The sequence below is a fragment of the Pinus tabuliformis genome, chromosome X (genome assembly GCF_031772625.1).
Source record: "Pinus tabuliformis cultivar Carrire ecotype Pingquan chromosome X, CPIR1, whole genome shotgun sequence".
NCBI lineage: Eukaryota > Viridiplantae > Streptophyta > Pinopsida > Pinales > Pinaceae > Pinus > Pinus tabuliformis.
The window spans coordinates 402,043,158-402,067,643 of NC_142308.1; the positions used below are offsets into that span (position 1 = coordinate 402,043,158).

At 38.5% G+C, this 24,486-nt stretch overlaps 1 protein-coding gene across 1 annotated transcript in view; it reads right to left on the minus strand.

Annotated features, from left to right (window-relative positions):
* LOC149140215 (leucine aminopeptidase 1-like) overlaps positions 1–22,448 on the minus strand; it is an 82,478-nt gene extending 60,030 nt beyond the window's left edge. The window contains exons 1-2 of the mRNA XM_089449786.1: positions 22,064–22,448; positions 21,332–21,752 (exon numbers count right to left, since the gene is read on the minus strand). Of these exons, the coding sequence (XP_089305912.1) occupies positions 21,332–21,752; positions 22,064–22,381 (739 nt within the window). The 5' untranslated portion in view covers positions 22,382–22,448. The remainder of the gene's footprint in view (positions 1–21,331; positions 21,753–22,063) is intronic.
* Between the last annotated feature and the right edge of the window lie 2,038 nt (positions 22,449–24,486).

Genomic DNA, 24,486 nt, shown 5'->3' on the forward strand with positions numbered 1-24,486 from the left:
TTTATGACTAGATGATAAATAAATCCTAAAGACTCTCAATGGGAGTCTTGACTCAAAAACAAAATCCCTTGCTCATGAAACCCATGAAGCAAGTCAATATAATAATTTTTCTTATTTACATCTCATTACATAAAATCATAATTACATGTCATTATGAAGACCGAACCTAGTTACACTTTTCAACACTCCCTCTTAACTAGGGAGGTATTCATAATGGTACTTGGACTTTCTCAATTTGAAGAATCTCCCATAAGAAGAATTCGGATTTGTAACTCACTTGTATAGCATCATATCAACCAGCATTGTTATATAGCAAGGCCTTGACTAACAGCTCTATCTCTCCACAAGATCGAAACACAATGCTAGCGAGACCAATGATTTATAGACATACTTATCATTGTCTCTCTAGGAACATACATATTAAGTTTGGCAACTAGGGCCAAACTTCACCTTGGACAGTTCATATGAGGCAGTTGATATTTTTATTGAATTCCTCCCTCCGAGAGGTGTAGGATTGATCTAAAGATCATCCCATTCTGACATGTACAAATGGAATTATGAATTTATTTTGATTATGGACAAATTGTCAAGGTCGGCCAGCCATCTAATTTGCACCCTCAAGCCCACAATGTTGCATATAAATACAAGGAGCCTCTTCCTCATTTTGGCATCACACTCACAGTGATTCTTCTCTCTCTCCTTCGTTGATTGGGTAGAAATTTCAAACGCAGCTCTCCACACGTGCAAAGGAGTGTCCTTTTCTGTTCTAACTGTTGACTATCGTTGACCAAAATTGCAGGAGGCTATTTTGACTTGCGTTGACCAGCGTTGACCTATTTTGACTGCGGTTTTTTGTGGGGGATCTCTGTTTGGGTAGGCCACACTGCAGAAGGGTTTGTTGCAACATTGACTTTCGTTGACCAGATTTGACTAAACTTTTCGGACTATTTTTGGGCTGATTTCACTGAACTTTTTCGGACTGTTTTTGGGCTGATTTGACTCGCTGTTGGAGGCCGAGTTGACCAAGTTTGACCGAGCTGTTTTGGAGTCAAAATCTGCCCTGTTGACCAACATTGACTTTCTGGTTAGGGCTTTTTGTTATTGTTGTTTGACTAGTCAAATTTAACTTTGATTGGGCAAGTGAAAATTGTATATTGTACTCTCTCTCTCTGTTGAACTTTTGAAGAATTAAAAGAAGAACTGATAAAGGGTTTCCCCACATTGGGGTTTGTCCCTAGCTGGTGCCATATCTTGTGTCCTCTTGTCTTTGCTTGTCTTCTAATGTTATTGTTTATGTTCTATCTACATTTTACTATCATGTTGATGTAATTGCTAAATTGGATATTGATATTGGGCTACTAATAAAATTGAAGTAAAATTGCTCTTAAGCATAGAACATACCATTGTTATCTAAAATTAACATGGTTTCAAAGTTGAAGTGAACACAAAGCCCAAGCAAGAGTAAGAAGAGCAATCACTTAGAGGAGCAATCATTGATCACGGACAAGACTCAATGGCCTCCATATCCTACTTCAAGTCTGATGGATAAGCTTCATGATAAGTCTGATTATCATGCATGGAAGATGTCTCCTGATTTGACTTTAGAAGAGCAAGATATTATGGATTATGTGCAGGGGAAGATTTTTGAGCCTCCTTCATAAGCACCGGCTGCTGCTAAGACAAAGTAAAAGAAGGGTGAAGTCAAAGCAAAGAAGATTATCAGGGATTCTATTCATAAGCATTTAGTTGCTTACATCTCCGATTTGAACACATCGGAGGAGACATATGACAAGTTGGTTGGCATGTTCAAATCTAGCAATGCTAACCATGTTTTTTTCCTCAAGAACAAGCTGAAGGATATAAAGAAGGGAAGAAATGAAGATATTCAATCCTACTTCATGAGGATTACTAAGATAAAAAATTATTTTCTTTCAATCGGAGAAGCTATTGTTGATAGGGAGCTTACTCTCATTGTCCTTGGAGGACTCCCTCGTGAATGCCACGTGTGCAACACCGCTATTCTTAACAACAACAGGATTCCACGTTTTGCAGAATTGCTGACTAGATGTTCTCAAGAAGAAACAAGGATGATGGAACTAGATATGCCTTCAAATAGGAATGATCCTACTGCATTCTCCCCTCATCCCAAAAAGAAGAACAATGTGGGTTCAAGGAAGCAATGTCAAGGAAGCTCGGGTTTCAAAAATGGAAGGAAGGGAAGATGCTTCATTTGCAACAAGTTTGACCACTATGCTAGGGAGTGTCCTAATAGAAGGGATACACCTCATGATGATGACAAACACAACAACAACAATTTCAGGGGCAGCAACAATCAAAGGAATGGCAGATTCAACAACCAAGGAAAAAGGAATGCTCCTGCTCCTCATCAAGGAAATGGTCGCCCTCCCAAGAGATCTAGAAACACCAGGTATGATGAATCTAATGTTGTTGATAACAAGCAAAAATAATTTTATCTTATATCTACCCTCTCTACTGTATCTCCTCCGGACACTTTGGAAAATTGGTTGATTGATAGTGGTGCCTCAAGGCACTTCACTGGGTATAAGGAAGCTCTTTCAAATCTGATTGAAAATGATACAAATTTGGAAATTATCCTTGGAGACAATGCCACCTATCCCATGAAGGGTGTTGGGAGTGTTACTCTTCAATTAAATCAAGGTAACACCATTCATCTACAAGAAGTACTATATGTACTCGATCTAAAGAAGGACCTGGTATCTATCTCGGTGATGGAGGACAAAGGATTCAAGGTGGCATTCATCGATGGAAAGGCACGTGTGTGTAATAAAAATTTCAAAGATGCATTTACACTTGGATTCAGGGTTGATAGCCTATATCAAGTTGGAGCCTAGAGGAAGTCCATTGGGAGCTATGTCTTGCGACACATCACTTCAATCTGAATTATGGCACGGGAGGTTTGCTCATCTACATTATAAGGCTCTACCCGATGTGAGGAAGATGGTGACAGGCATGCCCAAATTTAAAGTAGAACATAAAGGTGTTTGTCAGGGGTGTGTCGAAGGAAAGCATACAAGGGGGCCATTCCCCTCAAGTGATAGCAAGACTACCGACATACTACAATTGGTTCATTCTAATCTATCTGGTATGATGCCTGTGAACTCATTGGGAGGATATTTATATTATGCTATCTTTATGAATGATTTCTCTCGCAAGGCTTGGATATATTTCTTGAAGAAGAAAGACGGAGTATTCTCATGGTTTCGTTCTTTCAACGCTTTGGTCGAAAATCAAACCGGGAAGAAGATCAAAATATTGTGGATCGATAATGGAACCGAATATGAATCAAATGAGTTCAATAATTATTGTAGAGAAGTTGCATTAAGAGGGAGACTACTACTGCATATACTCCTGAGCAAAATGGTGTTGCTGAAAGGAAGAATTGTTCTATCGTAGAAGCCACTCGTGCCATGCTTCATGATCAAAGCCTTCCGAAGTTCTTATGGGCCGAAGCTGCAAACATCGCCGTGTATGTTCAAAATAGATGCCCTCATCAAGCGTTGGACTCCAAAACTCCTGAAGAAGTTTTCACCGGTAAGAAACCTGATGTTTCTCACTTTAGAATTTTTTGTAGTCCCGTATATTTTCATGTGTTGAAAGAAAAAATAAGCAAATTGGATGCTTCTGGGAAGAAAGGAACATTTGTGGGCTACAATGAAAGTTCTAAGGCATATAGAATCTATGTGCCTGGCCAAAGAGAAGTGGAGATAAGTCATGATGTCACCTTCAATGAGGATGTTGCCCTTGAGAAGATTAGTAACCTTCCTCTTCCAAGGAAAGACAAAGAAGCAAATTCAGGAAAGTAGGGAGAACCACAGGATAAGCTAATGCCCGATGCTGAAGGACCAATGGATCCCATTGATCCACCCCCTCATGAGCCCTCCTCAAAAACGAGACCCTCATAGCTTAGGGAGACTCTCGAAGATGTCGAGAGACATGTTGCACCTAAGGGGACATTTCGTGAAAGCCAAAAGCCGAATAGGTACCAAGGGTACTTAAATGCAATAAGCACCATTGTTCAATCTGAGCCTTGCACATTCGAAGAAGCTGCAAAGCACCAAGTTTGGAAGGATGCAATGATCAAAGAGTATGAGTTGATTATGAAGAATGATGAATGGGATGTGGTCCCTAGGCCCAAGGACAAATCGATTGTCACCTCGAAATGGCTCTACAAGATCAAGCATGGAGCTGATGGAAGTGCTGAAAAGTTCAAGACTGGATTTGTTGCTCGAGGTTTCTCTCAAAAGGAAGCTGTAGATTATGATGAGATATTTGCACCAATTGCCCTCTACACCACCATCTGTTTGATCATTGCACTTGTTGCCTCGCAAGGATGGAATCTACACCAGATGGATGTCAAGATTGCCTTCTTCCATGGTTCACTTAAGGAGGAAGTCTATGTAGAACAACCTAAGGGGTTCGAAGTTCAAGATCATCAGACACATGTATGCAAGTTGAAGAAAGCCGTCTATGGGTTGAAGCAAGCACCCCGGGCTTGGTATGAGAGGATCGACAGCTATCTAATGAAGCTGGGATTTACAAGAAGTGAAGCTTATCTGAACCTTTACTTTAAGGTTGAGAATGATAGACCTCTCATCTTGGTACTCTATGTGGACGATCTCTTTCTGACAAGTGCAGACCCTCTTATTCATCAATGTAAGAGGGAGTTGGCTTCTGAATTTGAAATGAAGGACCTAGGACTGATGCATTATTTCTTAGGGTTGGAGGTCTGGCAAAAGCCAGGTGAGATTTTCCTTTCTCAAGGAAAATATATTGTGAAGCTACTTGAAAAATTTGGGATGGTGGACTGCAAGTCCGTGACAACTCTGATGGAACTTAACTTCAAGAAGTTATGCGAAAGTGTTGCTGGGCCCGATTTGGGAAATCCTTTTGAGTATCGAGAACTCGTGGGGGCCCTGATGTTCTTGGTGAACTCTCGTCCGGACATATGTTCTGCAGTGAATACATTCAGTCAGTTTATGGTCGAGTCTCATCACATATATTGGATTACTGCCAAGAATCTCTTGAGATATCTTCAGGGCATAATCACTTATGGACTGAGATACACTGTTGGGAATGTGAGGCTCCATGGTTACTCTGATGCAGCCTGGGCTGGCAATGTGGTGGATCGTAAAAGAACATCTGGATGTTGCTTCTCTCTAGGTTCTGCTTCGATATCATGGATGAGCAAAGAAGCAGAAGTCGGTTGCCTTGAGCACCACTGAGGTTGAATACATTGTTGCTAGTATGACCTCTTGTGAAGTTGTTTGGTTGAGGAAGCTCTTTAGTGAGTTGTTTGGACATGTTCTAGATACCACCGTGATCTTCTGCGACAACCAAAGTGGGATTCGTCTTTCTGAGAATCTCGTGTTTCATGACCGCTCCAAGCATATTGATATCAAGTGCCACTTTTTATGCAGGATATGGTACAATGGGGAGCAATAAGGCTCCAACACATTGGGATTCATGATCAGGTCGCCGATATTCTTACAAAGCCCCTTGGGAAGGTCAAATTCTTAACCTTCCATGAACGACTTGAAGTCGTGGAGAGACCCTCTTATGAGGGTCCCATATGAGATGGATGTTGAGCTCTGGGAACTCTAGGGGGCCTGGGGTACTTATTGGAGCGATGAGCGACCATAAGGTGAGTGGTTCACCTTCCCCTAATGGTGCACGATGTCCAAGAAGAGTGGTTCACCTTCCCCTATGATACCCCATGTTGAGATATGCATAGGATGAGTGGTTCACATTTTCCTATGGAATATAAGTAGGATGAGTGGTTCACCTTCTCCTGTCGGCACATCCTACCCATGTAGTCCGGGACTCATGGGCAGTACCTCTCATCTGGGAAATGAGTAGGGAAAAGAGGATAGGACCATAGTACTATCGATGGACGCATCGTGTACTACCATACTCCCTATGCTAGGATGTTGATATTGATCTGGGATCAATGAAAACTGACTTCGGGTCAGTTAAGAGTGGTATGACAGACTCTCTATTATAAAAGATTGAATTCGGGTCAGTGGAGAATGGTATTATACATTCTCGATCATTTCTTCTTTCTTCATGGTTCAGTAGAGCAAAGTAGAGCAGAGATAGGGATGGTACAGTTTATCAAACAGTTTGGTAGGTGAAGTTCTCCCTAGTTGAGAGGGAGTGTTAAATTTGGCAACTAGGGCCAAACTTCACCTTGGACAACTCATATGAGGCAGCTGATATTTTTAATGGATTCCTCTCTCCAAGAGGTGTAGAATTGATCTAAAGATCATCCCATTCTGACATGTACAAATGGAATTATGAATTTATTTTGATTATGGACAAATTGTCAAGGTCGGCCAGCCATCTAATTTGCACCCTCAAGCCCACAATGTTGCATATAAATACAAGGAGCCTCCTCCTCATTTTGGCATCACGCTCACACTCATTCTTCTCTCTCTCCTTTGTTGATTGGGTACGAATTTCAGAGGCATCTCTCCACACGTGCGAAGAAGGACTGTACTTTTCTGTTCTAGTCGTTGACGATCGTTGACCGAAATTGCAGGAGGTTGTTTTGCTTGCATTGACCAACATTGATTGCGGTTTTGTGTGGGGGATCTCTGTTTGGGTAGGCCACATTTCTAGGCACATAAATCGAAATTATTTGACCATTGTTTGACCAACGTTGACTACAAAAGGGTTTGCTGCAACATTGACTTTCATTAACCAAATTTCACTGAACTTTTTCGCACTGTTTTTGGGCTGATTTGACAAGTTGTTGGAGGTCGAGTTGTCCAAGTTTGACCGAGCTATTTTGGAGGTCAAAATCTGCCCTGTTGACCAATGTTGACTTTCAGGTTAAGGCTTTTTGTTACTGTTGTTTGACTAGTCTGGTTTCACTTTGATTGGGCAAGTGAAAATTGTATATTGTACTCTCTCTGTGCTGAACTTTTGAAGAATTATAAGAAGAATTGATCAAGGGTTTCCCCACATTAAGGTTTGTCCCTGGCTGGTGCCATATCTTGTGTCCTCTTGTCTTGGCTTGTCTTCTACTATTATTGTTTATGATCTATCCGCATTTTACTATCATGTTGATGTGATTACTAAATTGGATATTGATATTGGGTTAATAAGAAAATTGAAGTAAAATTGCTCTTAAGCATAGAACATACCATTGTTATCTAAAATTAACATAACCCCACCCGGGTTCACTCAGGTTATGCTCCATAAGGACTATTCTTTTCTTGGACTCCCCAGTCCCACAAATAATATCAGTCCTGCACGACTACTCTTTCATGGGATGCCCTATCTCATCCCCTAAGAGTATCGGATGCCAAATGATTACACAATCCTCCATTCTGTCTTCCCAGGTGAAGATCAGAACAACATGTCTATCTCTCCTTTTCAAACCAGGAGGTTTTATTCCATTAAAGGAATGTACCCATTCCTACCACAGAGGAATGTACCTAAGATCCCTGCTTAGGAATTTCCAAGTTTCTTCCAAGTAAGAAACTTCTTTTCAGGCTCCCTCTTAGCCAAGGACCTAACGTAGCTCCTTCATGTGGATATCCTATAACTACTAATTGCTTGAAGTGCTCCTTCCTTTGATGTCATGAAATTTGTCAAGGAGTTTTCATCTTTGGGAACTTCTATATATAGGACACAGTTCATTCATCACTTTTGCTGTTGAGTCAGTCACGTCCTCAACTCATCAGAAAGTGATCCATCAAATTTTCCATTTGGCTTTGCTTCATGTCATTCTGCGTTCATGCCATATTTTCGGAAAGACATTACATCCTTCTATATGGTATGTTTGGAAGTCATTCACAAATCTTCCCTTCGACAGTTTTACATAAGCCCAACCAAATGTTAGTTCAAAAATAATCAATCATTTCAAATCAAAATTACCTTTGTGATGATCTTTCACCATGACATCTTCCTGTAAGTATCAGCATCCTGCATGCAGATTGACACATCTCCCACAGATATTTAGTGTCAAGGGTCTCTATCTTTTTCTAACTTCCATCAGAGTCTTCACATCCTTTCGGGAGATCTTCTAGTCAAATTTTCTTGGACTTCGAATGTTGAATGCCTTCTACCTTCGTTGCATATTATCACGATCTCTTCCTATCTTTTCACACTTCATTCCCAGGAGCTTCCAATCATAGTTCTATGATTGTAAACAACTTCCTCGTGATTCATGTGAGAAGATATTAAGTTGATTTCATCCACTATGACTTATGTTTTGCTGCAATCCTTCGAAGGAAAATATCCTTTTTTCTCTTGATCATATTTCCCAGGATGGAAATAGTGATCCATATTATCTGTAACCATATGACATGACTTTCATAATTGTCTATGTCAACATACATACCTCATCTTACTTTTCAGTGATCCAGACTTCTTGTAACAACGTTATTCGAAAGGACTTTATCCTTCAAACCTGCTTTCTTGTTATGTCATCATGCCATCATTCCTTGAATCCCACGAGTTGGAAATCCTGATGAAAACCTTTGCTTCCTTTCTACATCGATGAATCCTTTGATGAGACTTCTATCAGAGAAACTCGAGAATGTTTCATATCCTCACCCAGCAGATGTTTTATTCTATAATGATTCCAGTCAATGATGACCTCTGCTTCTATAAGTATTAATGAGGTTTCCTAAGAGCTTCCTATTCTTTGTAATTAGTAGGATTTGTACCAGACATACTTTCTGCTTCCCATGTCACGAGCTCTTACTTCTAATGCTTCTATCATGTTATTTTCTAATCTGATGCATCCTATCTTATTTAAACTGCATCCTATCCATAATTTACAAGTGGAAAGTACCTTCTCGAGAAGAAGATCATCTCAGTCATAGTAGAGATCTTTTACTTCATCATTCTTAGGCTTCTTTTACTCAGGTTTTTTCACTTCTTCAGTAATGTGTGCTTCTTCTCTATTCCTCTTGTCCTTACCACGATTAGGACAATCTATTCTATAGTGCCCAAGTTCATGACATCCATAGCATCTTATCTTATCCATGTTCTTCCTTTTCTTTGAAGGACCAAACTTTCCAAATTTTCCCTTTCTTCTTGTCATTGCAGCATATGCTTGATTCTGCTCACTTGGTCTGACATCAATCTTTGCCTTTAGTCTAGTTTCTTCGATCTTACAGAGTGACCATAGATCTTGAAATGGAGTAGTTTCTTTCTTCCCATATAGACTTGAAGTGAAGTTACCCCATTCTTCCGATGATGCATTTAGTACCACTGTGGTCATTTCTCTATCAGACATAACTTCTCCTAGTTCTTGTAGTTGATCTCGAATTTCTAATATCCTCGTGAAGTATGATGCTATTCCATCTTCCTCGGATATCTTTAGTTTGTAGAGTTCTTTCCTTAAGGAGATTACTTCTCCTGGGGTACTTACGGAAAACAACTCTACCAGTTTGTCATATATAGCTTTTGCAGTCTCCAATTTGATACATATGGGATTAGTGAGTCTTTTATAGATTCTATAAGAATCCTTTGGGTTCTCACTTCTCCCTTCATGTATCTAGCATGAGCTTGAGTATCTTCTTTTGGAAGCTAGGTTAATGATCCCTTAATGTGATCCATGACCTCATTCTCAATAAGATTTAGGTCAGTTATTTTCTTCCATGAAAGGAAATTTACAACACCAACCAATTTGTTGCCTTCCTTGCAAAAAGACATTTTGATATTATCAGATATAGTCATAGACTTACTTGAAAGATTGTTGCTTGCTTCCTCTTAATCCCGATGTTGATAGAGGGCCTTCTTCTTGAGTGATTGATGAGAGCTTGATTCACGATCCTTCTTGAATTGAAGAGCTTTCACTCCTTTGATGACGTGATGATATCTAAAGTGCTTCTAGGGTTTTTTGTCTTTCTTTCTGCTTCCTTCTTCAATCTAGGGTTTCTACAATGTAGATCTTGATCTTGTTGATAACCTTCGACTTGCTTTGATGTCTACTTTGAAGATCGATTCTTGTGTGTCAACTTGCTTTAACTGCCCCTTCTTGTCTTCAGCACCTAAGCTCTGATACCATGTTGAGCAATCTAGGGCATTTCAAAGCTGACAATTTCTCTGCTTTATAATTGCTTGTGATATGCTTTTACTTCTTAATTTATCATCTTTTCTTCGTTAGCTTATTAGTGTGTTCCCTTCATCAAGACAATTACCAAAATAAATAAAGCGAAGTGACACAATATGTAGGCTTCTTTAGCCAAGGCCAAAAACTCTCACCTCCTGAGAGGAAAACCCGATCAAAATTCTTCTTCTAGAACTTCAATTGATAAGTACCAAGACCTTGACACAGACCCTTGACTCTAGTATCCTCTCAAAAACCTTGTCACTAACCTTGATGCTCTGCCTCTTCCTTTCCTCGCCTTTCTTCTTCACCTTAGACTGCTTCACCTCGGCGCCTTCTAGAGAAACTTTGTCTCTATCTTTTCTACTACACCTTTACAACTTCCCTAGAGAATCTCGGCCTCTAGGTCTTCTATAGAGAAACTCGGTCTCTACTTCGATTACCCAGAAGAGTCTTTCCTTTGTTGCCCCAGAAGGTTCCTTCCTTCGCTATCCCAAAAGAAACCCTACTTCGCAGATCCCAGAAGAATTCTACTTCACATGCCCAAAAGAATCTTATTTGTATGCCCATAATAAACTTCTCTTTCTTCACACCTTTTTCTAGCCCTCTCTTCGTACCATTCTTCTGCCTTCTCTTCGCACTTCTCTAGTCGAAATCAAATTGGATTGCTTATCCGAATTGTGTGTCTTCAAATGAGGTCGAGTTCTCCTATATATACACCTCCTCACTGGGTCTTTAGGCCAACTTGACAGCTGGAGTTAGGCCGACTTGTTCTAGCAGCTTCTTCATTGTTTGTAGGCCGACTTGAAGAGGTTTGGTGACAAGTTCTTGGAGGATACTTTACATAGACAGTATTGACCTTTTACAAAGTGTAACATGACTTCATTTACATGACAATGACTCTTACATTTTATGACTAGATGATAAATAAATCCTAAAGACTCTCAAAGGGAGTCTTGACTCAAAAACAAAATCCTTTGCTCATGAAAACCATGAAGCAAGTCAATATAATAATTTTTCGCATTTACATCTCATTACATAAAATCATAATTACATGTCATTATGAAGATCAAACCTAGTTACACTTTTCAACACTCTCCTTTATGGCACAAGTTACACTCTTATTTTGACATTTGTAACTCCTCCTCAAGGCATAAGAGTTGTTCCCTCATGAATTCAACCTCCTTGCTCTTACTATATATTTGTGTCTCTCATCCTCATTTGACACACTTACTTGTGCTTGTGAAAAGAGAATTCGAACTTGAGAAAGAGAGAGTTTGAGAGTCTAGAGGAAGATTGAGAGAGAGAGAGAGTCTTGAAGAGCAAGAGCAAATCTTGGAGAGTCAAAGTGATTCAGTGTTTGCATCAACCACTGCTATCAAAGATCTTCTTCAAATTTGGGTGAACTTCTTCATTCTCTCATTGTACTTTGTATCTCTACTGAACAATTGATTTCTAATAGAAGAAGAATCTGGTTGGGTTTTCCCCTTGTGGGTTTTGCCCTGGTCATTGACCTAACTTCTCTGTGTCTCATTGAGTTCTTGACTGTCTTCCATTGTGCATATGGTTTATATGGTTTATGTTCTATCTACAATTACTTAACATATTTTGCAGCATAAAGAAGTTCTGGATTTAAGTGATTGTAACAACATAGAACATCAAAATTTCAACATGGTATCAGAGTTTTGGTGAAGAGAAGCTCAAGAATACAAGTTCCATTTCCAACTCTCTTTCTACTGGAATATTTCTTGCTGTCAACTCCATTTTCAGCTCTCTTTCTGTTGGAATATCTCTTGTTGTCTGCTCCATTTGCAGCTCATTTTTTGCTGAAATATAGCTTGTTGTCTACTCCATTTGCAGTTTCTTTTCTGCTGAAATATAGCTTGTTGTCCGCTCCATTTGCAACTCTCTTTCTGCTGAAATATAGTTTGTTGTCCGCTCCATTTGCAGCTCTCTTTCTACTGAAATATCTCTTGTTGTTCCTTCTACTTACTGTTCATTTTCTGCTGAAATTTCTCTTCCATTTTGCTGCTGAAATATCTCATTTACAGCTGAAATATCTCTTGTTGTCCCTTTCTATTTGCTGCTGAAATTTTGAGCAGATCAAGATGTCTTCCTCCTACTTTAAGAATGAAGAGAAGTTGGTTGATGCTTCAAACTTCTTCCCTTGGAAAGCCAAATTGGATATTACTCTTGAGGAACATGATGTTCTACAGTATGTTGAAGGAGAGGTAGCAGAACCAGCGGAAAACTCCAATGCTGCTATCAAGGCCAGATACAAGAAAAAAGAAGTCAAAGCTAAAATGATTACCCTTGACTCTCTTGGAGACTACCTCATCACTTATGTTTCCAATTTGAAGAAAGCCAAATAAATGTATGACAAGTTGATTGGAATTTATCAAGTTAACAACTTGAGTCAAATTCTTGCTCTGAAGAATCAACTCAAAGACGTTAAGATGAATAGAGGAGAAACCATTCAAGTATACTTCAAGACGATATCGAAAATCAAAAATCCGTTGTCAACTTCTGGTGAAGTTGTTTCCGATAAAGAACTGGTATTGATTATGCTTGGAGGTCTTCCTTCTTCTTGGGAAACTTTTATTACTACCATCAGTAATAATGACAAGTTTCCTACATTTGATGAGCTCCTAGGAAAGTGCAGTCAAGAAGAAGCCAAAATGATTTCCAGAGGGAGAATTCCCAAGCATGAGGAGGGAGAACCTATTGCCTTTGTTGTACAAGGCAAGAAGAAGAAAGGAAGAAGAGGAATGCACTATTCAAGAAAGTCTACTCCCAATAGCTCCTCTCAATGGACCAGAGACTTATCAAAAGTCCAATGCTACAACTGTCGCAAGCATGGCCACTATGCTCGTGATTGTTCAGAAAACAAAAGAGCATCAAAATCCAACTTCAACAATCGCTCCAACAAATTTGATTACAGAAAAAGAGAAGCTCCTTTTGTTCGCAGAGGAAACTATCATTCCTCAAGGAACCAAAGGTATGATAATAATGCAGTTGAGACTCAATTAGAGTACTTTCTTGTTTCTGCTCTTTCTAGTTCATCTCCTGTAGATTCTTATGATTGTTGGTTAGTTGATAGTGGTGCTTCAAAGCACTTTACTAGTTACAAAGAAGTACTCTCTAATCTGGTTGAGAGGGAGACAGATTTGAAGATCATTCTTGGAGATAACTCTACATATCCCATAAAGGGATCTGGTTTTGTTTCTTTCCATTTGGATCAAGGTAAAACTTTGACTCTTCAAGAAGTTTTATATGTACCTGGTTTAAAGAAGAATCTTGTGTCCATATCAACTTTAGAAGATAAAGGAATGAAAGTTGCTTTCATAAATGGTAAAATTATCACTTGGCCATCGAGATCCAACATAAAAGATGCCCTCACTCTGGGATCTAGATGTGAAGGTCTATACAAAATCAATGGAAGACCTATTCATGCACTAATCCATGACATCAATCATCAAAGTGAACTTTGGCACTGAAGGTTCACTCACTTGCACTACAAAGCATTACCTCATTTGAGAAAGATGGTTTCCAGAATGCCGAAAATCAAATCTAATCATGATGGTGTTTGCCAAGGATGCGCAAGTGGAAAGCAAGTGAAGGGACCATTCCCTTTAAGCAAAAGTAGAACCAGTAAGGTATTGCATCTTGTACATTGTAGAACCAGTAGGACCAATGCCTATAACTTCTCTTGGTGGTTACTTGTATTATATTATCTTTGTGGATGATTTTTCTCGCAAAACATGGATTTATTTTTTGAAAAAGGAAAGTCAAACTTTCAACATGTTCAAAGATTACAAAGCTCTAGTAGAAAAACAAACTGGAAAGCAGATCAAAATTTTCAGATCTGACAATGGAGGAGAATTCACTTCCAGTGATTTCATTGACTTCTGCAAAGAAGATGGAATCATAAAAGAGACCACTGTACCATATAACCCAGAACAAAATGGTGTGGCCGAGAGAAAGAATAAAACTATCATGGAAGCGGTCAAAGCTATGTTGCATGATCAGAAATTGCCAAAGTTTCTATGGGGAAAAGCTATGAACACAGTTGTCTATGTCCAAAATAGATCTCCTCATTGTGCCCTAAATAACAAGACTCCTGAAGAAGTCTTCACTGGCGAGAAGCTCGAAGTTAGACACCTGAGGATCTTTAGATGTCCTGTCTACTTCTAAAGTTCTATGTCCCAAAAGAGAAAAGGAACAAGTTGGAAGCTTCAAATAAGAAAGGTACATTTGTTGGTTATTGTGGAAATTCTAAAGCTTACAGAATATATGTACATGGTCAAAGAAATATAGCATTTAAGACGGACATAACATTTGATGAAGATGCAACTCTTGCAAAAGCAAGAGACACTCCTCCTGCTAATGTTGATAGTCAAGATGTTGTATTTGAAGGACAAGAAGATCATGAAGCTAAAATTGATCTTGTTGATGAACCCATGGAGCCCATGGATCCTTTAGATCCTCCTCCATGTGATCCTCCTAAAAGGAGACCTTTATGGCTTTGTGACACTCTTCAAGACGTTGATAAAATGCTACCCAAGAGGAACTTTCAAAGAAAGCAAGAAAGCTTGTTGGTTCCAAGGATATGTTGTAGCCATGAGCAACATTATTCAAGCTGAACTGTGCACTTTTGAAGAAAATGTAAAGGCCCAAGGGTGGAAAGATACAATGGCTGAAGAATATGAATCCATCATTCAAAATGATGTATGGGAAGTGGTTCCAAGACCCCAAGGTAAATTTGTTGTATCTTCTAAATGGTTGTATAAAATTAAACATGGTGTTGATGGCAACATTGAAAAATATAAAGCTAGAATTGCGGCTAGAGATTTCTCTCAGAAAGAGGGAATAGACTATGACGAAATTTTTGCACCTATTGCCCATTACACCACCATCTGATCTATTGTAGCTCTAGCTGCTAGCCAAGGATGGTCTCTTCACCAAATGGATGTGAAGACTGCTTTTTTGCATGGCTTCCTTAAAAAAGAAGTATTTATGGAGCAACCACAAGGATTTGAAGTACATGATCCAAAAACTCATGTGTGTAGGCTAAAGAAAGCCCTCTATGGTTTGAAGCAAGCTCCAAGAACTTGGTATGCTCGCATAGATAGCTTCTTAATGAAGCTTGGTTTTACCAGAAGTAATGCAGATCCAAATCTTTACTTTAAGACAGTCCAAGGTATGCCTTTGATTTTGGTATTGTATGTTGATGATTTATTTCTGACCAGTTGTGAACCTCTTATTCTCCTTGAATTTGAAATGAAGGATCTTGGTTTGATGCACTACTTTCTGGGCCTGCAGGTATGGCAAAAATCTGGTGAGATTTTCCTTTCTAAAGGAAAAAAATTGTCAACCTACTAGAAAGGTTTGGCTTGACTGAGTGTAAGTCCATGAATACTCCAATGGAAATGAATTTCAAGAATCTTTGTGGTAATGTTGCAGGACCTGATTTGGCTAATCCTTCTGAGTATCGTGCATTGATTGGGACACTAATGTTCTTAGTGAACACTAGACCAAATATATGCTTTGCAATCAACACTCTAAGTCAATACATGATTAAGCCTGCTCATGCACACTGGGTTTCTACAAAGCATGTGATGAGGTACCTGCATGGGACCATCAATCTTGGATTGAGATATACTGCCGAAGATGTAAGGCTACATGGATGCTCTAACGCTGATTGGGTTGGTAACTCTACTGACAGAAAGAGCACATCAGGGTGTTGCTTCAGCTTAGGATCCACCATGATATCTTGGATGAGTAGAAAGCAAAATTTTGTGGTCCTTAACACGGCTGAAGCAGAATACATTGTTGCTAGCATGGCTAGCTATGAGGCAGTATGGCTAAGGAAGCTCTTTGGAGAGTTATTTGAGCAAGTATTGGATACTACAGTAATTTACTGTGACAATAAGAGTGGGATTCAACTTGCTGAAAATCTTGTGTTCCATGACAAGTCCAAACACATTAAGATCAAATATAACTATATTCGAGATATGGTGCAAAGAGAAGCAATAAGACATCATCATATAGTGATTGATGACCAAATCACTGACATTCTTACCAAGCCTTTGTCGAAAGGAAAGCTTTTGGTTTTCAGAGAGCAGCGTGGACTGACAGATGTGACCCTTCCTAGTAAGGGTGGTCATGGATGATAAGCCTTAAATGTGAGAGATCCTTGTCATGTGTTGACAAGTGGATCACCCCAAGCAGTGACGAGCCTTGGATGAGCGAGATCCTTGTCATGTGTTGACAAGTGGATCCCCCCAAACAATGATGAGCCTTGGATGTGCAAGATCCTTGTCATGTGTTGACAAGTGGATCCCGCCAAGTTGTGATGAGCCTTGGATGTGCGAGATCCTTGTGATGTGTTGACAAGTGGATCCCCCCAAGTGTGTATAGTGATGGACGTATCTCCCCTATGATGATTCTTCTTCATTAGATTGTAACGTCATTGTTCCAAAGCAGAGATAGCAAAGATCCTTATATCAGAAAGAAATCCCTCCCTAACTGAGAGGGAGTGTTTAACTTGACAGCTATGGGATGAATTTCCTTGAACAAAATTTCATTTCCGACCTTCCTAAAGTGACTTTCTAGAAATAGAAAGTCATGTATATCTTTGCAACCATGACTTACCAAAAATAGTAAATCACCTTCCATCAAATTGTAATCATATATATATATACAATGGAAAATCACTTAACTTGTCGTTATCAGTCTCAATTGTTTAATTAAACTTGTCCTTATCAGTCTCAATTGTTTAATTTTTAACTTAATCATCAATATTATTATTATTATTACTATTAACCTCTTTACAATATTATTATATTATTATTAAAAAGAAATTCAAGTCTCTCAATCATGAGACTCAATCATGTCATATGTAACTCCCATCAATTAAATCATATGTTACTCTCTCACTCTCTCTTGATGGATTCATTCCTCTCTCTCTTTAATGCTCTTACACACCTCTTACACTCTCCTACACAAGTTAATGACTCGTCATAAAAAGATTCCTCTTACACCTCTTTAATGCATAAGTTACACTTCTCTCCGAAATGCATAAGTTACACTCCTCTCCTTTATGGCATAAGTTACACTCCTATTTTGACATATGTAACTCCTCCTCAAAGCATAGGAGTTGCTCCCTCATGAATTCGACCTCCTTGCTCTTCCTATATATGTGTGCCTCTCATCCTCACTTGACACACTTACTTGTGCTTGTGAAAGGAGAATTCAAACTTGAGAAAGAGAGATTTTGAGAGTCTAGCGGAAGATTGAGAGAGAGAGAGAGAGAAAGAGTCTTGAAGAGCAAAAGCAAATCTTAGAGAGCCAAAGTGATTCAGTGTTTGCATCAAATACTGCTATCAGAGATCTTCTTCAAAACTGGGTGAACTTCTTCATTCTCTCATTGTACTTTGTATCTCTGTTGAACAATTTATTTCTAATAGAAGAAGCATCTAGTTGGGTTTTCCCCTTGTGGGTTTTTCCCTAGTCGTTGACCTAACTTCTCTATGTTTCATTGAATTCTTGATTGTCTTCCATTGTGCATACATTTATATGGTTTATATATGGTTTATGGTTTTCACTCCCTAGCCTTTTTTCCAACAATGCTTCTAGAGACCTCTAAGACAAAAAAAAAAAAAAAAAATTCTTTAAAAGAGGGTTTCACTCTCAATTTGCACCAACATGTTGGCAATTACTGGTAATTAAATTCTTAAAGTAGTTAAATTTTTAACCTTACCATTAATTGTTTTAAGATGTTTGAGAGTGGATCCAACCTCATCAAACATCATATGGAGAAAGTAGATATTCATATCCTATTCAAAATTCAACAGATTTAACAGTTTTCAAGGTTTCGAGATTGGTAGGATTGTCGCATTTTCATTAGATTTCATCATGTATGAGAGTATGGAATTGACAATTAATCAAGAGCACCAAGCCGTTTGTGTACCCCAATGTTAGCGATATTGCTTGTTCGACTCCTCTGTCATGGCTTTAGCAAAAATGTACCCTTCACTCAAACCAAAATCATTGATTAGGCATGCTAAGCTTTTCATACCATATTTTAAAGATTGGATTAGGTAGATTAATTAAAATTGGCTGGTGTTAACTGATGTCCCTAGAGGATTGAGGTAGAGGCAAAGGGTGATACTAATTATGAGGATCCCAATATAAGCGATGGTGGAACATTGCTTGTCATTTATGTTTGTCATTTAAATGTTCTTCCTCATTTAGTCAAAATGATTTCTTTCCAAGTTTCAATATAATGTGCTATGTCTATCACATTTTCCCATTTCCAAATTTTTGAGAGGCCATATTTCCAGTGTGTTTCCATTTCAGGAACATGCACCTGTTTCCTCATATCATGCAACTTATATGTGTGTGTGTGTGGTGTATTGATGTGTGTTTGATGTAGTTATATTTTTCTAAATGTTTAAAAAAAATATATCTTTATGTCTATGTTACATCTTTATAATTTTAACAAACACACACACACACACGTATTCATTCTATTAAGGGATAGTGTTTCAAACTTTCAAAGCACCTCCCCAAACACCACCTTGGGATCCTCCAAAGTAGGGATGGCGGAAATTAAATTCCAAGGATACCAAACCTTGTAGGTGGAGGAGGGGTCTTAAAACTCCATGACGGAAGAACCTAGATGATTTATCACATCTTCCTAAATCAGGGGATGAACAAAAAAGGTGAAGCTGAAGGATTTGCATTGGCCTAAGGAATAAGAAAATCTCAGAAAATGGGATTCAAGAAGATTGTTAATGAAGGTGATTCAAAGGTTCTTAGTGAACCTCATGGCTGGCAAGGTCATGAACATGGCATGGGATTGAAATCATAATCAAATGATGCAGAGACACACTTTCATCCATTGACAAATTCTGCCTGTCTCATGTTCAAACATTGAAGATCAGCAAACACGATAGCCAACTGGTAAGAGCTAATCTAGCCATTGAATGAACAACAATGGCTCTTTCTAACTGAACCCTTGAGGATTCTAGATGGCATAAAGAATCAACGAGGTGCTTGGATCTTGAGCACATCAAAGGCCAGGCCGTGATATGGCAATGGAAGACTAGCCAGCTGTAGAAAAGAACTGAAAAAAGTCAACCTTTTTGCCATACTCCTACTCAGACTACCCACAGAAAATATTACAGGGCAGTCATACATGAAATTCATGTTTGATTATCACAGACATTATGATGTGAACCTAGAGACGAATTCTCTCCTCCAAAACAAAGGTGATACCGGAGTTGCAATTACATGTTGAGGTAGAACAGCCAGACATTGCCGACTACAGAAGTTGGAGGAATAAATGGATGGCTTCAAAGAGTTATGAAGTTCTAAAAAGAGAATGATGGGGAAGTCCTCAAACAGTTGCAGAACATTCATTCAGAGATGACCTGGATTCAGGTTGGTGAAAGTTGAGTCCCATGGAAAATTTTAGGGGCTAATATTCGCCCAGTGGGCTAATTTTCCATGGTTTTTCCACAAAAAAGATTCGCCAATTTCCAATTTTTATAAAAGATGATTCGCCCAAATTTTAGAATATAAAATTATTTTACCTTAAAAATCGCCAACATTATATAGAGACTATATATAAAATCATTATAAATTTGAATAATTTTACAAATATATCAGTAAACATTTTATAGTTTGCATATTAGGGATTAGTGAGATTCGCCAATGTTTTTAAACTTCAAGAAAATTTTCCATCCTTAAAATTTTCCTTAGGTGAAACCATCATCAAAGAAGAACCTGCTCCAACTTCAATGTTATCTGAAAGACTGCTCCCTGGTTCTCCCTGCTCCAGCCAGGTTTTTGTTAAAAATTACATGATTATAGTCTGTAGTTGTCCTTTAATATGGAAACTTTTGTAAAATTGTTGATCTGTGTATGGCTGTACTTTTGTTTACCTGAGAACTGTCAGTCTCGTATTTTGAGAGAGGTATTAGGAACAACTCAACAATTCTGTTTATAATACAATAAACTTATATATAGGGAGAGAGATAGGGAAACGTGGACAGACAACCCAATGATGCAGTCCCTGCATTTAGCGGTTTATTAGCAAATATGAGGTTGCTGGTCCTGAGTCCGCTTAGAATACAAATAATTGCCCATAGACTACAAAAATGATTAGCAAATGCCCCAAAAGCAGCAAAGAAACAAACCAAACCCAACAAACCCTATACACCAACGGATCAAGCCCACGAGGATTTGAACCTAGGACATATCAACAGAAACTGCTCCAAGTTGTCAGTAGACAGCACCCAAATGGACATGTGTGTGTGTATATCGATGTCCCCATGCGAGAGGTCAATGTGTATCATGTTGGGTACCCGTAGCCCCAATGCCCATGTACCAGTATCAAATGAGTTAGTTTGGCTGGAAAATTCAGCGCCCGCATTCAGCTCATTGGACTGAGAGTGATGCTTTGAATGCTTAAATCTGGTTTTGTCATATCTGGGAAAATTTGACAGTACATGAGTTTCATCTTTGTTTGCTTATTCATCAATATTAATTGTCTTTTAAATGACGATGGCATTAAATGTTTGCTTGTTTGGACTAGTAAGAAGCGAAGTAGAAAAACTGTGGCTTATTAAGCCATCCACCGGGATTCCAATCCAGAGGGGTTCCCCCCATTCCTAGCAGCACGGCTGGGGCCAGGTACAGGTCGTGGGTGACTCCTGGAACAGGCACAACTTGTCATGGCATCTTACACAAGCATCAGATTGACCATTTTGGGGTGGTTCACCCTTCGTCAGCCACCGAGTCTGTTGGGTCACTAGCACGACACAAAACATGAAAGAGCATTAAAGATGAGTAACGCATCAAGTTGTATGGGTTCTTGACGGTTAGATTAGCAATATAAATCCGACATTAATGATTAGTGTTATCCCTCTTTGGGTGGCAGAGTGCCCTCGTCTATCTTGTTAGGGCAGGCACTGTGCGGTCCATAATTTGGAAGCAGCATATTGCCCCCTGTATCTCTGTATTTGAATACAATTTAAAATACTTTAGCTATTTCCTAAAAATTTCATGACTTGCTGTTATTTCTTTGCATGTTTCTGTATTCAGGGCATTATATCGTCCATGAAGACTAAACTTTGTATGTGATGACAATGGAACACTTACCCAAAAATTTCACAAATTTAATGGAAATGCAACAAGGAGATAGAAATGCAAAACCTGCTGCTATAGTCAATACAGCGTTGAGCTTCAAAGAAATAGAAAGATCTTCGGTGGAAGCTAAAGTCACAGCCACTTCGGTGGCCTGGGCAGTCTTTGCAGCTCCAGCAAGATTCTCCGCAAACCCTTTCAATGACTTAGTCAAAGAAGTAGACCCATTCTTTCCGAGGCCAATCAATCCCACTCTCTTAAACCCAAAACCAGGAAGCCTAACAAATGTTGCCTGACCAGCCTTCCCTGAGAAGTCCTCCTCCTTCATGACATCACTCAACACACCCCCGACATGGCTGTCAAGCTTCTTCAGTGTAGGATTTGCAAATACCCCACTCTCATCCTTTGTCACGTCGTTTTCAAACACACCCACTGCCAAGATATCACCTTTCCACTCTGTCACGTGGATTTCCTTGGCAGAAAATGTGAACTGCAGCAAACATGAGCATTACAATCTGTCAGAGGTTCTCAAACACACCCAAAAAAAACCAAAAAACCAAAAAAAATATCCTAATAATCTGCAACAAGTTTAATACATCGAATGGTTCAATGGGACATAACAAAAATCATCCATGTTACTGTTGTAATAAACTGTAACCTATGTTAGCTTCCCAATATATTTACAGAGAATTGATCTATTATCAGGAACAGCAGATCATCAGAGATATGTCATAAACAACTGTACAGCAATTACAATCGCATAGAGATATTGAAATTGCTTAAAGATGAATGGTGACCTACCTCTGGCAAAGTGACCTCTGCAGGTTTCGTCAATCCAAGGTTAGTCCCGGTCACAGCAGCCGAGGGCGTGATATCAGAAACCCCCCCTGCACCCATTGCAGTGAACTTCCTTGTTTGCTCCTGCCAGATGAGTTTAGGCCTCAGTCCAGCAAAACCCACTTGAAACAAGGCCTTGGGAGATGACCCAAATCGCCTACTACAGCGGTGTGATAAGCTTGAAGGAAGACTCAGTTCCTGGTATAATTTGAAGGACAGAAAGGACGATCTAGGCAAATACAGAGCTAATGTGCGTGGTAAGGCTAGGGGTGTTGATGCCATATTTAAGCTTTACTACCAAGGATTCGCTATTCATCTCTCTCCATGACACATTACATTTCCATCTGTCTTCCTTTATGCCGGGACCCATTCATGTTGATGTTGCTGCACATAATATTATTTTAATGTGCAGATAAAGCCTAAGCCTAATTTTTTGTTTAAAAAAATGAGGTTAATATAATGTACACGTGTTACCCAACCTAGATTAAGGGTTAGGAGTAAGTATATATTCTAAGTGCAGTTAAATTTATTAAAAGTATTATTTACGATATTAGGTCGATAAAAAGTATGGTCGTAAAAAGTTTATGGATTTTAAGGTGGTAGAGGGTATTTTATGGTTTCAAGGAAGTTAAAGTTGTAGTATATTTATGAGGTTTATGGTGAATAATAAATAATCAAGCTAAAGCTTATGCTTTTTACTAGGGTTTAGTTAGCAAAGAAAATTATGAAGCTTTTCTTGATGTTTTAGGAGACTCTCATTTTTATTCAGCATTTGGTAAAGGGCTCTTCTCTGAGGGACAAAACATTAGAGAGTCTTATGAAAAGAATTATGAAAGCAAGAGAAGGGTTGTCTTCAATAACATATTTCCACGTTCTATGTGATCTCAATAAAGACATGGACTTATGTGCTAATGAAAGGTGTAAATTAAGATTGGGAGATTTAAAAAACAATGATTGAATCAGGCCCTCTCCTATTCCTTGGAGCTAAATGGATTGGCATTGCATAGTTATGAAGGTTTTCACTATCAATTAGTTATAGTATGACATGTAAATTTTGTTTTTTTGTGGGCTATTTTTGTAAGTATATACTTATAAACCCATTTTTTTGTTGTTCATTGTTTCTCTCAAAAATTTTGTAGTTTTGTTGGATAAGAGGGTTCACAAAAGAATTTTGTAGATATAGCTATGTATTATATGGTTTGTTTGTTGCAATCCAGGTGTAGACTTGCATATGAATACAAAATTCTCATTGTAGTTTAAAAAAAGAAAAGTTTGTGGGTTTTTTTAGTTTCAATTTAGTTCAATATGGGATACTAAATAGTAAGAAAATCCACATTTTTGCAAAGGTGTTACTAACAAACATCTCTTTCATGACATACATGTTGTGCACCAATGTAGATTATGTTGAAAAGTGATGCGGTTGATGGATGGGAATTTTGGTGTGCCTTTGTGTAAGAGAGGGATGCCTATTGTGTTGTATCAAAAGAATGTAAACTTTGTCGTCATGCCTTGTATCACACGGATGGAAACTTTGTGGCAATGTAATGTATAACATAGATATAAATAGATTTAGTTGTGTGTTTTATCACATGTTAGACAATGATTAAAAGTGTTTGACGAGGGGCTATGATGGTTTAACCATGGTTGATTATATTTGATCATTGTTAACCATGGTTGAGCATGTTTAGCTATGTAAAAATGTTAAACATGGTATGACCTTTGCGTTTTATTTACATAGGGCAAGCCACTTCAATTTAATCGTTTCATAATTTTAGTAATGGGCATAGGAAAATGCCCTCCTGTTATTTTATTAATGAAAAACAAAAGGGTGTATACAATGGAGATCATAACATGTTATATGCCCTTCTATTAAATATAGGGTTTTACAAATTACAACTTGATTGCATGATGCCAATTTTGGCAGCGATAATTTTCCAGTTCTCCTTTATTGAATACTTTCAATATTGTCAACACTTGTTGAAAATATTAATGTCACAACATTATGTATTGTAATTTAATTTAAAAATGCCCTTAGAATGACTCAATTAACACATACTAGGGAGGAATTTGATCATGTGTATATTTAACATGCTTGTTGATTATGTTGGGTGGCCAGTTTGTTGGTTGTGAATAAGTGCATAGAAGCATGGAAGGTATGTAAATGTTCTCACCATATTAAAAGTCCCTACCTCAAAGATTAAGCCTAAAATGTTTGAATAATCCTCATTTCATTATCCCCCCAAATACCTAAAATGAAACAACACATGCAAACTAACACAATAAAAATTAAAGTACAAATTGAGTCCACACATTTAAAATACAAATTGAGTCCACACATGGTTCCCTATGCATGTGGTTCCTCTATGATTTCCCAAAAAGTTAAGGTG